The sequence below is a fragment of the Dicentrarchus labrax genome, unplaced genomic scaffold (genome assembly GCF_905237075.1).
Source record: "Dicentrarchus labrax unplaced genomic scaffold, dlabrax2021, whole genome shotgun sequence".
Taxonomy (NCBI): Eukaryota; Metazoa; Chordata; class Actinopteri; family Moronidae; genus Dicentrarchus; species Dicentrarchus labrax.
In genome coordinates this window covers 1,187,372-1,207,659 of record NW_026136717.1, presented here as the reverse complement: position 1 = coordinate 1,207,659, position 20,288 = coordinate 1,187,372, and the positions used below count along the sequence as shown (strand labels likewise).

The 20,288-nt window shown below is 39.9% G+C and overlaps 2 protein-coding genes across 2 annotated transcripts; one reads left to right on the top strand and one right to left on the bottom strand.

Moving 5' to 3' along the window:
- Positions 1-333: 333 nt before the first annotated feature.
- Positions 334-18,131, top strand: LOC127349461 (arrestin red cell). The gene is made up of 14 exons (XM_051375232.1): positions 334-423; positions 5,251-5,281; positions 5,387-5,447; positions 5,761-5,805; positions 5,900-6,096; positions 6,860-6,987; positions 9,915-10,050; positions 10,127-10,211; positions 10,357-10,429; positions 12,213-12,350; positions 12,491-12,574; positions 13,023-13,099; positions 13,206-13,260; positions 15,714-18,131. Exons 1-14 carry the CDS (start codon positions 401-403, stop codon positions 15,802-15,804), a joined length of 1,224 nt encoding a protein of 407 aa, XP_051231192.1. The 5' UTR covers positions 334-400; the 3' UTR covers positions 15,805-18,131.
- On the bottom strand, positions 18,000-20,230 carry med11 (mediator complex subunit 11). The gene is made up of 3 exons (XM_051375263.1): positions 20,011-20,230; positions 19,265-19,395; positions 18,000-19,089 (listed from the first exon to the last, which is right to left on the bottom strand). The coding sequence occupies exons 1-3, from the start codon at positions 20,078-20,080 to the stop codon at positions 18,937-18,939; spliced, it is 354 nt and encodes a 117-aa protein (XP_051231223.1). The 5' UTR covers positions 20,081-20,230; the 3' UTR covers positions 18,000-18,936.
- Positions 20,231-20,288: the final 58 nt, after the last annotated feature.

Sequence of the window (20,288 nt, the reverse complement as noted above, 5' to 3'; positions counted from 1 at the left end):
TCAATTAAAATTGTTAAATTTGGCTGAATTATAAAATGGTTCTTAATTGAAGAGCCGTTTGAGAGCCGAAAGAGCCGACTCTTATTGTGCTGAACCAAATGATCTGGCTCACTAAACAGCGCCGGAGTTCTATCCCATCTTCTATCAATGTTTTCTTTCCTGTCACTAACACAGTAGTAGTAGACTGGTAGTAGAGAGTTAGCAGTCTAATTTGCAGCTGCTTCAGTTCCATTTGGTGATTGTGGTTTCCAGTATTATGTAGGCGTGGTTTTTGTCCCTGAGCTGCGGAAACGGGCTGCAGGATCTCAAAGAGCTGCAGCAGCAGCAGCGGACAGCAGGACCAGCACAGGCAACAGACGAGCACAATAATACCAGAAATACTGTCCACATAGGACTGAGGATGGGGGACAAAGCAGGGACCAGGTAAGAGAACCCTCCAGTTGGTTCATGTGTGCTGTCAAAGAGTGAAAACAGTGTTCCGTTAACTCGTGAGGAGAAAAAGGGAACTATCCAAACCAAGCCCCTTTATACACTGGACTATTTAAACATATGTGGTGACGCCGATAGTAGCCTGTATGCAGTGGTTTTCACATGTGGATTGATAGTAATGTCGGATTTAAGAGAGAATATCAAAAACATTGTGAAGTTTAAACCAAACCCCTGCTATATGTGCAGCTGTTTGACTGTAAGAAGGGTAGCGTCAGATTGCCACCAAATGTACACATTTTTAAACGGAGTCTGGCGTAACTTCCTGATAGAAGAGAACGGGACGTTGCGGTACTGACCGCCAGCAGAATGGAACCATAGTGTTTGCCTCTCACTGATCAACGTTTCTGCTTTGACGTGTGATATTGGAGTCACATATTGAAGTCAATAGAAATAAGTTCAATTTTGTTCAGACCGACAGGTGTGTGACAGCACTTATTGTTTTCAAGACATTCCCGAAATTCTTACATTTATGTAACTCAACATCCCATTGGCCACATTGTAACATTCAGAATGAGCTCTCTTTAGCCTACAGTATTACATCAGATGAGTCTGGACTTGAATATAATCATCAAAGCAGAAGTCTAAAACATACGAAAGATGAATACAGGAGAGACAGACAGTGGAGATAGAGAACTTTACAGGTGTCTTCCTATAACGTACCACTAGGAGTCGCCTAAGACAGAACGATTCCACTTATAGGGGCATTAAAGCTGCAGTAGGCCACCCTTCCATATTTGCTGAAACTTTCACTACATCCTGACAGTAGAACTTCAGAATCAGGGTTCTCTGGCTCCTCCTGATGCTCCCAATGGCATTTGCAAGAATCCACTGGGCCTGAATGAAAAACCAATCAGAGCCGACAAAGATAGCTGATTGTTGAGTCTCATTACCAGGACATCAAATATAGACCTTTTGGACCCTGGGAATGAGACTCAACTATCAGCTATCTTAAAGCCTCCAACCCAAAGCATCTTTACACAGATTGTCTGTCCCGTGTACTACTGTCAGAATATAGTGAAAGTTATAGCAAATATGACAAAAAGATATTTTTATAAAAGTTACCTACTGTAATTTTAATTGAGAAAATAGATAATAGACAGATAATGAAAATAATTGTTAGTTGCAGCCCTAGTGTGAAAGTGTTTATATTTAAATAACATTGTGGGTTAGTTCAGCAGGGATATATCCTGTCCTCAGTGCCTGTTGAAGGGGTTTTATTATCATTATGATGGTTTTTTGCCTTTAGGATAAAGGGTTAACAGGGAAGCCTTCACATGTCCTGTGTTAAGGAAGTAAATGACATTTTTTGTCGATAATGAGGATGTGAATTTAGTTCTTTGCCCCTGTTGTCTTCCCTCAGAATGTAAAAGGCAGCACATTCCTGCACAGGGCCATGCTAATGTTCTAAAAACTGCAGTGGCGTGCATAAACCTGGTGACGCTGACACGGCCTGAAGGGTCTTGACTTTGTTGACTTTTGTCTTTTTCTTCAATACTGGTTAAAATAATTAATAATAAATAATGGTTGGCAGATTAGTCACAATGGTCAGAAAATAATTCCTGGCATACACATTACTGGCATACACTAGCCACATTTCCTGGAATACACATCACCCGCTTCCTGTTTAGCTTCAGTGGAGACACTAAGCCCTTTTCTCTCTGCTTTACTGTTGACCAACTTTTAGTCTCAGTTGAATTATATGAGCAGTGGTTTTCCCTAATAAAAAAAATCATATGGATTTTGTTGTTAATAAAGCTATAAGTGTTCTGTGTGTGCGTTGGAGAAGATTTAAACTCCACAATAGCAACCGTCTCCTGTGATGAGTTAGCTGAACACAGCTTGATAAGGTCTCAATTGACTTTCAATTCCCCAAACTCTGTAAAGCTAAACAAGACAAGTCAACACAAATGGACTGAGACTTAGACTTGCTGCGCTAATCTAAATGCAATACTTAATATAAGAGTAAAACTCTACTCCAAAAAAGTAGTAGTAGGCTAAATTTACAGACTAATATACCATAAAACTTCCAGTAAAAGCAGGGTCCCTAATAGACGCAGGTCTCATTTAAAAGTCTGGTGTGGCAACACGTTTTGACAAAAAACGCAGGTCTCCAATAGAGGCCTGGTCTGGATTTTATAGAAATGATCTTGATGTATAAAACCTCTTAAAACCCACAGGGTCGCCCGCTTGAGCGAGTTTTAAGTCGTTTCAATCTCCTACACAAATATAAATGTTTAAACTTCTGTCAATATGTACATGCTCCACATCATCAGATCAGTTATACTTAGGGCGGCTGTGGCTCAGAGGCATGGACTTTGCCATCGCTGTGTGAATGTGTGTGAAAGGGCAAATATGGCACGTAGTGTAAAAGCACTTTGAGTGGTCAGAAGACTAGAAAGGCGCTATACAAGTACAGGTCCATTTACCGTTTATAGATTCTCCACAATTCATCTATTTGGGCGTTTAATTCCTTTAGCACAAAATTAAACTAAACTCTAACTGCTGCTTCTCTTGAGATTTTGTTCAGCAAATTTGACAACTAACATGATGATTATGATCGCTTCAGAGGTTTTGGTAAAAAGGTTTTCACTATAATTTACGAAAACGATCAACAAAAAGTCAACAAGTCTACTTGGATAGACATGGGTAGCCATCATGCTCACACAAACACATTGTTAAAAGTAGCCTATACTTTATAAACCCATACAAGACATATTGGTGGAAATAGACACAGATCACTCTTCACCAACATAATGATGAAATGGTTCCTTAAAGTGTGTTTCTCTTAAAACATTTTCTGCTTTGTATTGCTATTGTTTTTGTTAAGTGCTATTGCAGTTTGTAATGACTTATGTCTCCCTTAGGATTAGAAATGTTCCATACCGTATAGTCTGATCAGGCACACATGGTCATAGACACACCCATATTGTGACTGAATGTGCTCTGTTCTGTTACACATATAGAGACTGATGAGATAAAACGTCATGCAGGACATGTCAAATTGCAGTACACGTTTATTTTATGACGACTTTCCTGTCCTGCAGGTCATTGTGTCGTCAGCCATCACTGCTGCTTTATAACAGCTCACTTTTTGTTTACACCAAACTCAAGATTTGATTTACTGCTACAATGTGTGTGTGTGTGTGTGTGTGTGTGTGTGTGTGTGTGTGTGTGTGTGTGTGTGTGTGTGTGTGTGAGAGAAATACAGGAAATATGAGGTGATTATACTGTGCCGTTGGTGTGTATTGGACTGTAATGAGAGCCACAGTTCACTAGTTCAACAGCTTGTTGTTGTCTATCCCAGACACCCGGATTTAAGATTTTTCTTGTTTACTCTGAAACATAAGCAGTATGTGGACAAATATTTGTCTCTGCAGGGCTCATGTGATCAACATATGCAGTCAGAGGCCTCAGATCTGAGTATTAGTGAAGGTTTGGTAGTTTTTGGCACATGTGCGGGCAATGTTAGAGATTTAAAGGAACATACTGAGTTTGGCTGCCTGAGATCAACTGAGGGGCCTACAACAAAAGTCAGGTTAGTGGTTCTCAGCCTTTTTCCTTAAGGGACCCTTTAAGTTATCATTTATTAAATTGATGACCCCTGCTTAAGTGACATATTTTATGGATATTTCATATTATATTCAAAACTGTACAATAAACCCAATTAGTGAACTCAGTAACTACAAGAAGTTTGTGTAAAATGAGTGATTTGGATGAATTTTGAGCAGATTATTTCCTGTTTACGGAACTTTTTTTTTTTTTACCATTTTTAACGATCATACATACTTACTTCACTGTAAAACCAGAAAAGTTCATTTATTTCAAATAATTGTTGGAACTGATTACATCAACATTTTTAATTAAAACTAACTCAATTCTGTAAGCTATAGAAACATTCTTGATTAAGTAGCTTTTAAGTGACACTGACTTCATTTCTTAATTTCTATTTGTATTGTGAAAACAAAAGAATTTATAGTGCAAATAGAATGTTTTTTTAACTTACAAAATTGAGTTTGTGTTACTTAAAATGTTCAATGTAATCCGTTTCAACAATATTTTTTGTTGTCTTGTGTTGCCTTTGTTCTATGAGATAATTTACTTCGACAAATTACATAAGTAGGCCCTTGCCAGAGGATCTCAAGCAGGTAGGGGGTTAGCAAATCACAGACGTAGGCAGGACCTATTTAAAAACATGTAGCAAAATCTTAAGATAAATTATAAACCTCAGAGGCAGCCAGTGAAGGGGTGCAAGGGTTGGTGTAATGTGGTCACTCCTCTTAGAACGAGTTCAAAGCCTGCCAGCAGAATTTTGTATCAACTGCAGTCTTTGGATATTAATGTCTTTGAAGGGGCAAAACAGCAAAAGTCACATTTAGTACATTTTAAACTGCAGATGGGTCATTATACGAAATGTGCCATTTCCAATTGTTTGATTTATTTTTTAAACTTTATAGCCCCTTAGATCATCAACTCTCAGGATATGCACATATCAGGAAATATTCAACATGCACATGTGTGTTTTGTCAACCCTGTTACCGACATATCGATTAAAATTTGAAATAGTTTAAAATACCTATTTTTTCACACACTAAGTGTGTTTTTAAAGATAATATATTGAGGAGACTTTTTTTCATGGATGAATATGCTCATTCACAAGTGACGCTTTCCCAGCATCTTCTGTTTAAAACGTTTAAAACAACATAATAATTTTCACCTACACAGCCTCTGTTAACAAGACGTGCTCTCTCCCTCTTTCTGCAGAGTCTTTAAGAAGTCCAGCCCCAACTCCAAGGTAGGATATGTGTGTATGAGGAGGGGTTCTTACCTCTCTCCAATGTCTCCTGTTGTGGACTATCACTCCATTCTTCCCCATCTACCTGTCTCTTTCTTTCCGCAGCTCACAGTTTATCTAGGGAAGCGAGACTTTGTTGATCACTTGAACCACGTGGATCCAGTAGGTGAGTTGCACACATGCAGCTCAGAAGACCATCACTGAAAATACTACAAAAATGCATGACCTTTAAAGACTTAAAGCCTCATGATTTAGATGTAGATTTTATGTTAAGAGCTGTGACATTTCAGTTCAACACACTGGTGGACACTGGATTATGGGATGCTGAGATCTGCCATGGACACACGGGTTGTGTCCAAATTTGGAAAAAAGAAGGTTGCGTTTGAGCCTGAAATGAGACATTTATGAGACAAGTAATATACACACTGAAAAACGCCATATAATGTATGAATGTGTGTGTCTGTCTGTGTGTTCTCTAGATGGAGTCCTCCTTCTAGACCCACAGTATCTGAAAGATCGAAAAGGTAAGAAACCTTGTAGAAAGATGTCTGTTAATTTGCCTGATTTGCTGACTAAACGACCGATTAACCATCCATTTAATCAAAATCTTCATTTCAGTGTTTGTGACTCTGACCTGTGCATTTCGTTATGGTCGAGAGGACCTGGACGTCCTGGGCCTTTCCTTCCGGAAGGATCTGTACATCAGCACCGTCCAGGCGTTCCCTCCTTTGCAGCAGGAAAAGAAGCCTCTGAGCCGCCTGCAGGAGAGGCTGCTGAAGAAGCTGGGTCAGAATGCCTACCCCTTCAACTTCACTGTAAGACTTACCATAGACCAGAATATATAAGACCATCATCCGCTCTGATGTTACAGCCAATTAGACTTCTTTAAGAAGACATACCTCAAAATTCCACCTGGCATGGCTTTGTGACGTGTGACTCAATTTGGCTTTGTGATCTGTGCATCTTGAAGTTGACCACCGAGAGCGTTTCAGAAGCAGAGCACGTTGCCTGCTCAACATCGCACAAAATGGTGCGTTCCTCTGCTTTAAATCTTCTCTGACATGCTTCTGACTGATTGACTTCTGGCAGTGTTTGTCTAGCATGAAATTCAATCCAGAATCTGCACACGTTTTTTTATTTTGACAGTTGACTGGATTTTCTATGCTGTCTCTGTTTTTGACTTCCTGCCAGTGTGATCTACTTAGGTGGGTCACGGCTTCTGTTAAAAACAGGGCACGTATTCTACGCAGAGCAGAGCGGAAAGACACTTCTGGGATGTTTCTGGGACCATGGTGCTTCTAGTGGAATTTCAAGCATTGCCATTGCCTACTGCCATGCCTGGTGGAATTTGGGGGTAAATGTGACAGTCAGAGTTTGCACTAATGACAAAGAGAAAAGTCAAAAGAACAACAATTTACAACAACATAACAATTTGTTATTGATGCTGTTATATCTGTAACCAATGATGGAGGGAACCTGACATTGCGAATGACTGCTTCACTGTAATTATGCGTATGGCATTAAAGAACTTAAACTAAAGCTGCCATTTAGATTTTCCTTTGTGTGTTTGGGTGTTAGATCCCCCAGAACCTGCCTTGCTCAGTGACCCTCCAGCCAGGCCCAGAGGACACTGGGAAGGCGTGTGGTGTGGACTATGAGCTTCGAGCATTCTGTGCCAAGACTGTGGAGGAGAAGATCCACCAAAGGTTCAACACCTGAGACTACAACCAAACTAACAGTCCTAGAGTGTGGTTCTCTAATAGGCCTTTTCCACCAACAGGGAACCAGCTTTGTTCCCATTCAAGCACATAGTTTTGCACCGTTTTGAGCAGTTCGACCAAAAATAAATTGGTCCAGAACCTGAAAAGTTAAACAATAGCAGGTTTTCCTTGGGAACCAAAGTGGGCGTGTCATATTCTACAGTTTGTTGTGCATTGTGCAACATCCTCTGATGATGATGAATCTGATTATACTGGTTTTGCTCAAAACTGGCGGATATGCAGGCTAAATCTTGCATGGAAGTAGCTCGAAAATCCAAACTAATTCGGTAAAAAAAAGGGGCCTCAGAAACACAAGAGACCCAACAATGAGCATGTTTTTTCCATTTGCATGACATACTTTGAAACTAGCTGCCAATAGCTGATATTTTGCAACAATTTGGAATGCCCAGTTCTCTTTTACCCCTTTCCACCAACCCAAACTTAGTGCTAGTTCTGGGCTACTGCTAGTGTTGGTTCAGAGTTGGTTCAACCTTATAAGTCCCAGGTCGCTTTTCCACGGGCCACATCATTACATCACTGTACGTCTCCAATGTTAGAGTTGGGGTAGTTACTGAAAAAAAATTACTCCATGACATCACCTGAGATGCACCATACCTTAATTGCCAATTAACACTATAAAATTAAACAAGATGCCTAAATCAGCATGAATCTTTATTCTAAAAAGAGGACATGCACACAATCTTTTTTATGCTCTTTAATTCAAGAAACATTTCACAGATAAACGTGTCAGAACAAGGCTACAGTACTAGCAGTATGCAAAATGTCTCAAAATGTCCATCTTTCAAATGATGATGTTTCCATTCTGTCGCCTCTACTCTCCTTCCTCGTCTGCACAAGTACTGACAGGAACTAGAAAAAGAGATCACATCTCTCCTGTACTAGCTTCTCTGCATTGGCTCCCTGTAAAATGTAGAATAGAATTTAAAATCCTCCTCCTCACCTATAAAGCTCTTCATGGTCAGGCCCCTTCATATCTTAAAGAGCTCATAGTACCCTATTACCCCTCTAGAACACTACGTTCTCTGAATGCTGGGCTACTTGTGGTTCCTATAGTCTCTAAAAGTAGAACAGGAGCCAGAGCCTTCAGTTACCAAGCTCCTCTCCTGTGGAACCAGCTTCCAGTTGTGGTTCGGGAGGCAGACACCCTCACCACATTCAAGAGTAGGCTTAAGACATTCCTCTTTGATAAAGCTTATAGTTAGGGCTGGATCAGGTGAGTCCTGAACCATCCCTTAGTTATGCTGCTATAGGCCTAGACTATCGGGGGATTTCCCATGGTGCACTGAGCTCCTCCCTTCCTCTCTCTTTCTGCACTCATTCATGTCCCATTAATGCATGTTACTAACTTCACTTCTTCCCCGGAGTTCTTGTGCTGTCTCGTCTCGCAGGTTCTTATCGATCCTGGTGGAGCCTCCTGCCATGGTCCTCCTAGATTGCCATTGCCAATACTGTTGTTGTCTGTCTGTCTCTCGCTCTCTCTCTCTCTCTCTCTCTCTCTCTCTCTCTCTCTCTCTCTCTCTCTCTCACCCCAACTAGTCGAGACAGACGACGACCCACCTAGAGTCGGAGGATCTGTCCTAGGTTTCTGCCTTTTAACAGGCAGTTTTTCCTTGCCCTTGTCCCCAAGGTCTTGCTCATGGTGGTACTGTTGGGTCTCTGTAAATAATGTTATAAAGAGTTCGGTCTAGACCTGCTCTATTTGAAAAGTGTCCTGAGATAACTTCTGTTATGAATTGGCGCTATACAAATAAAATTGAATTTAATTGAATTTAATTGAATTGATTGTTACCAAGGTAAATAGTAGCTTGCGAAACAGTAAATAAATTCATAGGTGGTTGGCCACAAGGTACCCTCAGCCCCTGTTGTAAGTGGTTTCTGTTTCTAGACCACTTGACTAGACTGTTGACTATATATATAATGGACAGAGCTTCTGGGCCTGAAGAGTGAAGCCAACCCTGAAGTGTCTTAAACCTGCATTCTATGTAAATTCCAGCAGGTGGCAGCACGGTTGGCTGCAATAACACAGTGATCCTATTCACTTGAATGGAGAATGAGCCGACTTGACACTTCCTTTATTGGCTCAGTAAACAGTTTCCTGATGAGTTTAGGGGCTCAGGCGCTAGATTAACTTTTTATTCAATACATTATGCATAATTTAATTCAAAATAGACAATAAAGCAGCGTGTGCTTTTGGGCGAGGCTACCTTTTGATTGACAGGTCACTTTCAGCGATTCTGTCCAGCTCAGCGCACAAAACTCAGATCAAACTGTCAAACTAGGCAGTGCTGATCAAATATGAAGCTAGATTCTGGTACTGTGTTGCCTACTTCTTGCTTAAAATCGTTTCAGAAACATATTTTAGTGTACTGTTTAGCTGCAATACGAGATTGTGTGTGACCAGGCGAGCCGCCATTGTTTCTGGCTACAGACAAGTCAAAACTGCTCAGCCAATGAGCGTAGATCAACTCGCCGTACGTCACGTCTGCTGGCTCGCGCTGGCTCCGTTTTACTGTCATGGTGGCAGCCAAAACGCTGAACTGGAGTCTTCAAAGCGGTACTCCACAAACCAGTGGGTGACTTCACCATAGGTTCACACTTGTTCTAGACTAGCAAATTGGTGGTGCTGCATTGGAACCAGTTTCCTGGCCAAGAGCCAGTTCTTTGGTTGTCAAAACCCAAATAACTGGTTCAAGATTAGGCATCACCTGCAACCAAGCCGTCAAACTGCCTTGGTGGAAAAGCTGTATTTGTACTGTAGTCTCTGTCTCTACTAATTGTGCTGTTGGCTTGTGGAGGATGTAGACATGTTGCCTTTATGTATATATTTGTATATGACCCTGCTGTGTATGTAGGAACTCGGTGCACCTGGCAATCAGGAAGGTTCAGTACGCCCCAGAGAAGGTAGGTCCACAGCCAATGGTGGAGACCAGTCGCAGCTTCCTGATGTCCGATAGATCTCTACACCTAGAGGCCTCACTGGATAAGGAGGTAACATACTCACACACTTTGATCTGCTATTTGATGACTGAGATACACACACTGCTAAGTCCCTTTCCCTCTCTAGTTGTACTACCATGGGGAGCCCATCAGTGTTAATGTCCAGGTCACCAACAACTCCACCAAGACTGTCAAGAGGGTGAAGATATCTGGTAACTCCACCTGCCCTTTCCATTTGTTTTAATTATTGTCCCTTCAACAACTGAAAGAAACATAATTTATTGTCACTGAGTCTGACTTGGAAGACAGATTATAGCTAAAGAAAGTAATAAAGTCATTCTCCTTTCCTTCTCTCAGTTCGTCAGTATGCTGATATTTGTCTGTTCTCCACGGCTCAGTATAAGTGTCCAGTTGCCCAGGTTGAAGCAGAGTGAGTGCCTTCTCTATGCTCTTATCCTCCTTTTCACTCATGCTTCATTTTTATTCCCTTGAAACTGTGTTTTCTAGAGTTGATAACCATGTTGTTGATGTTGTACATCCACAAGAATTATGGATATTGCCTGACCAATATTGGATTTTTAAGGCAAATATTTGAGAATATTTGAGAAACAAAAATATAAAATATTAGATTTCTTTTCTTGAAATTTCTCTGTTGCCTGTGGACTGATTTTATATGTGTTTCTAAGTAGAGATGAGGGTCAGATTTTCATTGAAATCCAAAGGTTTGGTGTTTATGCTCAAGTGCCTTCTCCACTCTGTACAGTGTGCAACACTAGCTAACATTAGCTTAGATTCTGCTAACATCAACAAACAACCAACACCCAGCACAATGCAGAGTACAAAGTCCAAAGTCAAAGCTAACATTACTGCAGAGCTTGTGGAATATATTGTGATATTGTGGTTTTAGCTAAGCTAACTTTAAGAAAGCTAACATTGCAAAATACTATCAGCTAGCTTCATCCAGACATGCTGTGCCTAATCAGGCTAGTAAATTGAGTGGTTTGCCATTTGCAGGCTTTAATGGCAGGCATTATGGGGCAGTCGGCACCAGATAACATTATTCCGTGAGGCTGGGTTGCAGCTGGCTAGCTGGCTAGATAGATAGATACTTTATTGTCCTTCACAGGAAATTTGTCACCGCAGTCTGTACATAGATTTCAGACATACATACATAGATACAAGATACATAGGGACACCACGACATAAGAACAAGAATAAACACTTAATGCAGCACATTTAGCACACCCCCCCTCGTCCTGTGGGTAGCACCCACCCACGGCGGTTACCGGGATGCCTTGTTTAGAGATGCTATGACAGAAGGTACAAAACTCCTGCCATAGCGAGCACGTTTACAGGCAAGAGTCCTGTATCTGCGTCGAGATGGTAGACCTTAGCATGCTTGCTTACTACTATTATCGCTAGCAAAGTACTAAGTGGATATTTTAATTGGCTACTATTTATGGGTGGCTGTGGTGCAGAGGCAGAGCGGGTCGTTCCCTTATTGGAAGGCTGTGGGTTCGATCCCCGGCTCCTGGTGCCACATGTCGAAGAAGTATCCTTGAGCAAGATACTGAACCCCAAATTGCTCCCGATGCCGTGTGTGAATGTGTATGAATGTTAGTTTCTGTTCGATGGACCATTTACTGTTAGCTTGCAAAATTACTTTATGAAGCCATGATACTAACTTGTATATTATGACAATGATAAATTATATTGATTTTAGCCAACAATAAATTATAAATTTTAATCTAAATGACCTAGTTTGGCATTCCTCTACTGCATTCCTCTACTGCAATTGTCACTTATTGGCCAGCACATACGTCGATTATGGGTACATTGGCACTCAGCATTAACAAAGAGTACCGCAGGAATCTATTTTAGGTTCTTTGTAAATTCTATATCAATAAGTTAGCTCTGTTAATTTCATATATGTGCAAATGCAGGCACAATTGAACATTGATTTAAATACTACCAATATATCTTACCAACCTCCTGAAGTATGAAATGTATGTATGTATGTATATTTCACACATATTTCACACACACTGCTAAGTGCAGTCTTTTGCAGTCAAGAATAAACTTTCATGGTTATTCTCATTTTGTTTTTATAACTTATTGCAAGCTTTAAGTGTGTAACAAGAAAAATAACTAATGAATCATTCTGTCCCATTTTTCTCCTCTCTCTCTGACCTTACCCTCACAACCAACCTCAGTGATCAAGTTTCCCCCAGCTCCACTTCCTGCCACGTCTACACTCTGACCCCCACGCTAGGTACCAACAGGGAAAAGAGAGGCCTGGCCCTGGATGGAAAGCTAAAGCATGAAGACACCAATCTGGCCTCCAGCACCATGTACACACAGAGATATACACATGCATTATGACAGAAAAGAATTTACTTTTTATACAAGCACACAAACTCATGGATACATATACTGAAGAACATGTCATTGTTTCTCTCATATCTTTTTGCATGTATTTTGTGTGTTGCAGAGTAAAAGAAGGGACCAACAAGGAGATGATGGGCATCCTGGTTTCCTACAGAGTCAAAATCAAACTGGTGGTGTCTCTTGCAGGGTAGGTGAACACCCTCAAGCTTTCCACAGCAGTGGTTTTTGGAAAATAACAAAGGATTTACTGTGCTTCTATGTAAAGATAATAAAAAACGAAAATAAATCTTGAAACTTTTTTAAATTTACCTCCTTGGTGCGACAATTGCATTTGGATGTGGGACAAAAATGCTTGAAAAGGGTGTTCTTGGTCGACAATATAGATGTAGTATAAACTGTCCATTGTGAGTCTGACATTGTCACAGACTGATGCTAAATCAGTGGAGTGCTCTTATATTTATTTTATCTAATATAACTTTTAAAAGAGACGACAAACAGCTGTAAGCCAGGGAAATTGGAGTTTTAATATGGTGGTAATAAGGATGTTCAGATAGTTGATTGTGTATGATGCATTTGTGTCCGTGTGTGTGTGTGTGTGTGTGTCCGTGTGTGTGTGTGTGTGTGTGTGTGTGTAGGGATGTAGCAGTGGAACTTCCTTTTGTCCTGATGCATCCAAAACCTGCAGACCAACCCAGCTCCCAACCACAGTCAAGTAGGACACACGCACACACTCATACCTCATAACAGTTAACAGTGAGGCTGTGTGACCTGGGAGGATTAGAGTGTAATTTAATTACTCAACTGGTTCTTGCTTCTAGCTGCTCCAGAGGCTGGTGCCGCTGTGGATACAAACCTCATAGAGTTTGACATGAAGTAAGTGTGTGTGTGTGTGTGTGTGTGTGTGTGTGTGTGTGTGTGTGTGTGTGTTTAAAGAAAGATGATCGTTCTCTCAGCCTTAAACCATTTCTTTACCATATTTTCACTCTTAGACTGCAGAGTGAGTGGATATGGTGGATTAAGCCCTCTGATCACGTATTAACATATTGTAGTGACCCAATTAGGGGTTCAGATAAAAAAAATGTACATGTCGCTGAATTAGAGAGCTGACAATGGCACCAGGTTATGCTATGTTTTCATCAGTGGTTACATACACCGATCAGCTGTAACATTCTGAGCACCTGAGCACCCTGGTGGTCATAATGTTATGCAGCCCTATACACAACAAACTGTGATGCTCTGACACCTTTCTATCAGAACCAGCGTTAACTTTTTTGGCAGTTTGAGCTACAGTACCTCGTCTGTTGGATTGGACCACACGGGCCAACCTTTGCTCCCTACATGCATCAAAAAGCCTTGGCCGATCATTGACCACTGCAGACCAGGAACCCCCCACAGAGCTGCGATTTTGGAGATGCTCTGACCCAGTGGTCTAGCCATCACAATTTGGCCCTTGTCAAAGTCGCTCAAATCCTTACGCTGCCCATTTTTCCTGCTTCTAACACATCAACTTTGAGGATAAAATGTTCACTTGCTGCCTGATATATCCCACCCCCTGACAGGAGCCATGATAACCAGATAATCAGTGTTATTCACTTCACCTGTCAGGGCCTATTATGTTTTGGCTGATCGGTGTATGTTCTGCATTGAGTAAAACACAATATTAGCAAGACTGGCTTTAAATCAAATATTTAAAATAAAATACACGGATGAATGCTAGATAGACTACATATAACCTTAATTTATTACAGATGTATGTGTTCTTGTTGCAAATATTTCTTAAAACAAAAATAAAAATGCAATAATTTGTGTTTGAGTATTTTACATTGGGATTTAGTAAAGTTAAAGGTCCCCTGTGGAGTTTTGTTTGCACGACAAATATTCACACACAAGGCGTGAATAATAGCAACACACATATTGAAGAACTGACTTAACAAAAATGGCAAAAAAAAGTCAAACATTCAAAATAAAATACACAGATGAACGATAGCCAGCATTTACAAACAAACTGTTAGCAAGAACAGGGAAGAGGACTGTATGCTACAAAACATTAATGCAAACTTTGTGTAACAGGTTCATATGTGGCTCTTGTTATAATTAAACAGAATTGATTTGATTATAGTGACTGTATGGACCACCAAACTACTAACTAAATTAGTCCCTCCTCGGTCGTTTCTTTTTTGTATAATTTGTCTTTGGGAGAGTATAATTGACATTTTTTCTATTCAATTAAATTATATTTGTATAGCGCCAATTCGTAACAGAAGTTATCTCAGGACACTTTTCAAATAGAGCAGGTCTAGACCAAACTCTTTATAACATTATTTACAGAGACCCAACAGTACCACCATGAGCAAGCACTTGGCGACAAGGGCAAGGAAAAACTGCCTGTTAAAAGGCAGAAACCTAGGACAGGTCTTTCGGCTCTAGGTGGGTGGTCGTCTGTCTCGACCAGTTGGGGTGAGAGAGAGAGAGACAGAGAGAGAGAGAAGACACGCAGGTTCTGTTTCTCTGTTTATCAGAATAAACAGAGGTCAGACATAAAAATGTCATAGCATCTTCTCTATCACGCTAAACATAATGCAGAAGCCCACCGGTTAAAATTGCATATATTAAAATATACAGCAGCCTATTGCCACGCCAGAAAAAGAAAAAGAGGTCAGTATCACCTTATAATGTGAAAAGTTTATTGTTATAACCACGTTTTTCACATTATCATGACATACAAACTTATCACGTCACAAGAAAAGTACTATTACAATATACTATTTATCTTGTTATAACATAAAATGTTTCTGTGACATGATAACTTTAGTTTTTGTTATAATGTGATAAGTTTGTATGTCGTGATAATGTGAAAATATCTTGAAAAAACACCTGGTTATAACAATAAACTTTCCATGTAAACAAAACTTTTGTTTGTTTACAATAAAACTCTACAAGGTACCTTTAATTTCTCTTATCTATTCTATATTCTATATTTTATTTTATATATATATATATATATATATATATATATATATATATATAGTTTGAGTTTTTCTTACTCAATTCCATCAGGTTTAGATAACTATCTGCATACACACCAATCTTCGCTGGCTAAATGTTCTCTCCTATACTGGTTGTAATGTGAAAATGAAAAATAGAAAAGGTCCTGATATAGAACCTTGTGGTACACCTTTTGTGATCTTTAGGACTTCAGACTTCTTGTTGCCAACATAAACACTCAACCAGCATAGTGCATCTACACAAACCTATTTGCCTTAATTTCTCTACTAATATGTGTTTTTTTTTATCCAGGCAGGTGATAACATTCTTTCTCTTTTCAGTACATCCTCTCAGGTCGATGACTTTGTGTTTGAAGACTTTGCTCGCCTGCGATTAACAGGGATGAAAGATGAGCTTGATCCCTTCTGTTAGCTCCACCTCCTTCGTCAGCAGGGTCACTTGCCTAAGTGGAAGTGGCAACTGAGATGACAGTAAGATGTTGGTGGAAGTGACTCCCCTCATTCTGCTGATATCAGTATTATACATGCTGCTGAGATTCAGGATTTATTATTCTAGCAGAGGCGCCTTTAAACAAAGGAATAAAAGTATTTTTATATTGACGATAGGTCAGTTGTTTTCTTCAGGTATCAGTGAAATTATTAAGAGCAATAACAGAGGAACCTCTAACTTTTGCTGCTTCTTTTTCATTAATTTTAGCCTTTTCATAATTAAATAAATCTAATGCATTTTTATATCTGGAGCAGAACAAGTGTGCAGTAAAATGAATAAACCAAACCAGGAACCATTTTACTACTACTATAGTGGTTATTTTTTAAATGTTTTGCTAATAGATATTTCCTTATCTTAAGTTGTACCTACCACATATCAACAGGGTGAACTAACATTGAAAAGATTTATACATATACACATATATACATGTCTGTTGAACTGCCTATAAAAAATCCTCTTCTATCTGGATACAAGATACTATGTCCTGCCCCTTTTTGCACTGTGCTCCAGCCTCAATTCATTTGACTTCCTTCTTACTATGTATTTCCATATGCTATGTGCTAGGCTTGTCTATCTTAAAGACAACCACATTTTGAAGATGGTTTAAAGATAAAAGCGACATATACAGAGGGTTGGGAGGGTAACATTTAAATTTAATCCGATACAATTACTAATTAAAACTGCAAGTAGTGATGAACGGGCCCTCGCACTCCACGCAACTGCTGCGGCCACATCACGTGCAAGTGTAACACGTGCAGACCACAACATGAACATTTCAAGTAAATCAGATCAAAATCGCCACGCAGCACTTGCTACTTACTTACTTACTATATCTGAATATTGTTATGTAGACGTGTTCAGGGCGGGACTCTCATCAGTTTCATTGAGATTGGACCATGTACACTGAAGTTAGGAGTACTTCCTTTTTCATGGCGAGGCTTCAAAATTGGACGCCACGCCATGTGCAATCCGTTCAACGGAATGTCGTATATAGCACAACTTTTAATCATGAATATGTTTAGATTGCGCTGATTAAATTTGAAGTCGATCCGATAAATTCCCTAGAGTTTCCCCCAAGTTCGCTCAAATACGTGTGCAAATTGCCAAAAATGTCCACGAAATCCAAAATGGCCGACTGCCTGTTTACTTTGGGGTATTGGCCCAAGAGGCTTTTTAGCTTTTTTTTTATCACGATACACATGAATATCGATTTCTGAACATGTCGGCCGTACAAGTCTTGGGGGCTGATTCGGGGGGACGGGGCTTAGCCATTTGTCGGCACCCCTGCACGAGTACAAATGCATACGTGGATTTTCACGTTTGAATTTTGAATTTCTCCCGACTTTTCGAGCATGTTGCGGCCGCCAAATATGCAGTCGAAGAGGCAGAAAAATAATTCCTTGCAATTACCTGTTAAAACATGTATTCAGTAACCTAATCCTAGTATCACAATATTAAAGTAATGTAACTTGATTACTTTCCATTACTTTTGGATATATATATATGCCTGGATTTAGAGCCATACGTGATTATTCTGTCTACACTATATCGTCATTTAACATCTAGATTGACTAGCTGGATGATCAACCATAAATTCACTGGGCTTTAACAGAATCCCTTTGTGTTCATCTTATTTGAGCTGTGTATTTGAGCTGTCTTTCCCGTGTCACTGTTTGTGTCTCTAAACAGGCTCTTGTGTTTATGTACATGTGATTTTAGAATAAGAATTGATTTTGTGAGATGTAAATAACTATTTCAGACTACACACCAAATTAGGATACTCAACGTTTAAGATGTACTCCCTGTGAACTCTCTATTCTGTCACTGATAACATTTTCTTCTTTCTGTTGGAGTTTTCCATATATACATCTAGAGGGGTAAAAAGACATCCTGGTGTCAAATGCTGTAACACATTTATTTAGATTAATAACAAAAAAAGAATGTTAAATACAGAACTTGTTTTAAGATGTATTATTTTAGAATAAGACAGTTTTTTTAATCTAAATAGCTATTGCCAATATAATCAATCCTGAGATTTATACAATACTTAAAATGCTACATGGCAAAAGGAATACTTGTAGTAAAACTATGTAGTAAAAAAAAAACATAAGACACTGTTGAATTTTCTTATTTTACTCAATTAAATGTACAAATAAAAATGTGTTGTAACTACAAAAATGTCTTTATTCTGTTCAAAAACATTTTACCAGGCTGCTTGTTTGTAAAAATAAACTTTTCCACCAGTCAAATGGAGGGTGTACTGATCTTGAACTGATGTAAAATGTGACAAAAGCTTGCAATTGCAAATTTTTGTGCGTTATGTGGTATGTTAGCTGTGTGGTATGTCATTAATTCTTGCAAATGCACTAGGAGGAGCCAGAGGAACCTGATTTTTTTTCTTACAGATTATCTGTCTCATGTACTACTGTCAAGATATAGTAAAAGTTTCAGCAAATATCACAAACATGTATTTCATAAAATTACCTACTACAGCTTTAATGTGTTCAGAAGATAATCTACCATCTAGTGAGTTAATATTTTCAACATTCTTCCTGTAACTAATTTTTTGAGCTGGTGAGTGCCCAAAATGGCCATATAGCATTGTGATGCACATTATGATAGTCTTGGACAGTTCAGACTTAATTTTCACTGTAATTTTCTTCCACCCCTTAAAGTCTCCATGCCACCCTCTGGACCCCCCGGACCCCCCGGCTTATATACGGTCCAGAGAGAATCCTGACCCTAAAAAGTGCAGATTATGCTGAAACATTTGAAACATCAAATTTGGTCTGCTATGCACATGAATAGGAAAAAGGGACCACCAAACAACAAAATATACCCAGAAATGCAAAATAAAATGTATAAAACACTTTTTTCTTTGAGTTTTTCCTCGTGTTTTTTGCACCACTTCAGTAAATTAAAAAAATCTATAAAAAGACTTTAAGGCTGCTGGTAGAAGTGGAGGATGAGGGATACAGTCAGGTATCACAGTGAAATGCTGCTGTAAGCCCAGTGATCACTATTTCACGAGCCAGCCAGTTTTTTTCTCTGCTCTCATGTCTGCTGCTGTTGCTGCTCCAGCATCACTTCACAGGTCCGTCCCAGTTCTCCCAGTTTGACCTTGGCATACTCTGCCCTGTTCAGTGCCATCTGACAGTCCTTCCTGGCTGAATAAGTGGAGCCCTCATGAGGTTGACCAGTAGCTACCTGGGGAAAGGACGGGAGAATTTCTGCTTTATTCTGCTGCTCACAATGTGATGCACTTTGACTGAGTTGAGTTCACAGACAGACAAACCAAAAACATAATGCTATTGCTGGCACGGAGAGGGATAAAAAAACAGTGGTCTTATAATGCACAAATAAAAACAACTGTCTGTTTGACCTGTGTCAAGTAGCGGATCTGGGCACTCAGTTCACTCTCCACTCGGTTGACCGAACTCTGGAACTGGACCAGCTGTCTGTCCAAGAGGCTGGCGTTGTGTTTGTCTTTGGAGAGTTCCAGAACTATATTACCTGCCGGGGAAAGTAAAACATTCGAGTCACCGGTTGTACACTCACACACAATTACTTAAAGCTGCGATTGGGAACTTTAATAAAAAAGTAACGTTTTGTCATATTTGCTGAAACTTTCACTATATCCTGACAGTAGTACATGAGACAGATAATATCATGTACTAGAGAGATAACTGATTGCTCATTTCCAGTGTCCCAAAACATCTGTATTTGACTCACTGGGAATGAGACTTAATAGTCAACTATCTTTCTCAGCTCTGATTGGTTGTTTTCATTCAGGCCCGGTGGATTCTTGTAAATCCCATTATGAGCACTAGGAGGAGCCAGAGGAACCTGATATTGTTTCACAGAGTATCTGTCTCATGTGCTACTGTCAGGATATAGTGAACGTTTCAGCAAATATGACACAATTATTTTTTATAAAAATGACCTATGGTGCACGTTCTTAAACTAATTTGCAGTAATCCCAATTTGGAAAGGAAACTGACAGGCAGTTAACCTGGGAATGTTCGGGTCCTTAACGCTAGCTGTTAGAGAAGAACCATAGCAGCACACAAACAGTCTAAAGTATGCAATGATGGCGTCGCTGTGCTGTTGGCTGAAATGCGTCCTCACCGGCACACTGCAGGATCGTCGCTATCTCCTTCTCGACATCCTCCAGAGCTCTGAGCCGCTCGTTAGCCATGAGTAGACCGGAAACAGCTAGCTACAGTTAGCTCCAACAGAAACACGTCCTACTGTACATGAACACACAGTGTAGTTCAGACAGCTCAACTCCGTGCAGACTGGAGAAACTCTCTACTTGACTCCACACCTCATAAAGGCTGAACAACAACAAAAGCGCTCACTAAATGAACGTCACCAGTCGCACGCTGGTGACGTCAGGCTGGCGG

Excerpts from the sequence above, each read along its gene's own strand:
- LOC127349461 (XM_051375232.1), top strand. The coding sequence starts at position 401 with ATGGGGGACAAAGCAGGGACCAG. Across the intron at positions 5,806-5,899 it reads GTATCTGAAAGATCGAAAAG|TGTTTGTGACTCTGACCTGT; the intron begins GTAAGAAACCTT and ends TCTTCATTTCAG. Across the intron at positions 13,100-13,205 it reads CAGCTCCCAACCACAGTCAA|CTGCTCCAGAGGCTGGTGCC; the intron begins GTAGGACACACG and ends TCTTGCTTCTAG.
- med11 (XM_051375263.1), bottom strand. The coding sequence starts at position 20,080 with ATGGCTAACGAGCGGCTCAGAGCTCTGGAGGATGTCGAGAAGGAGATA. Across the intron at positions 19,396-20,010 it reads GACGATCCTGCAGTGTGCCG|GTAATATAGTTCTGGAACTC; the intron begins GTGAGGACGCAT and ends TTTCCCCGGCAG. Across the intron at positions 19,090-19,264 it reads AGATCCGCTACTTGACACAG|GTAGCTACTGGTCAACCTCA; the intron begins GTCAAACAGACA and ends TCCTTTCCCCAG.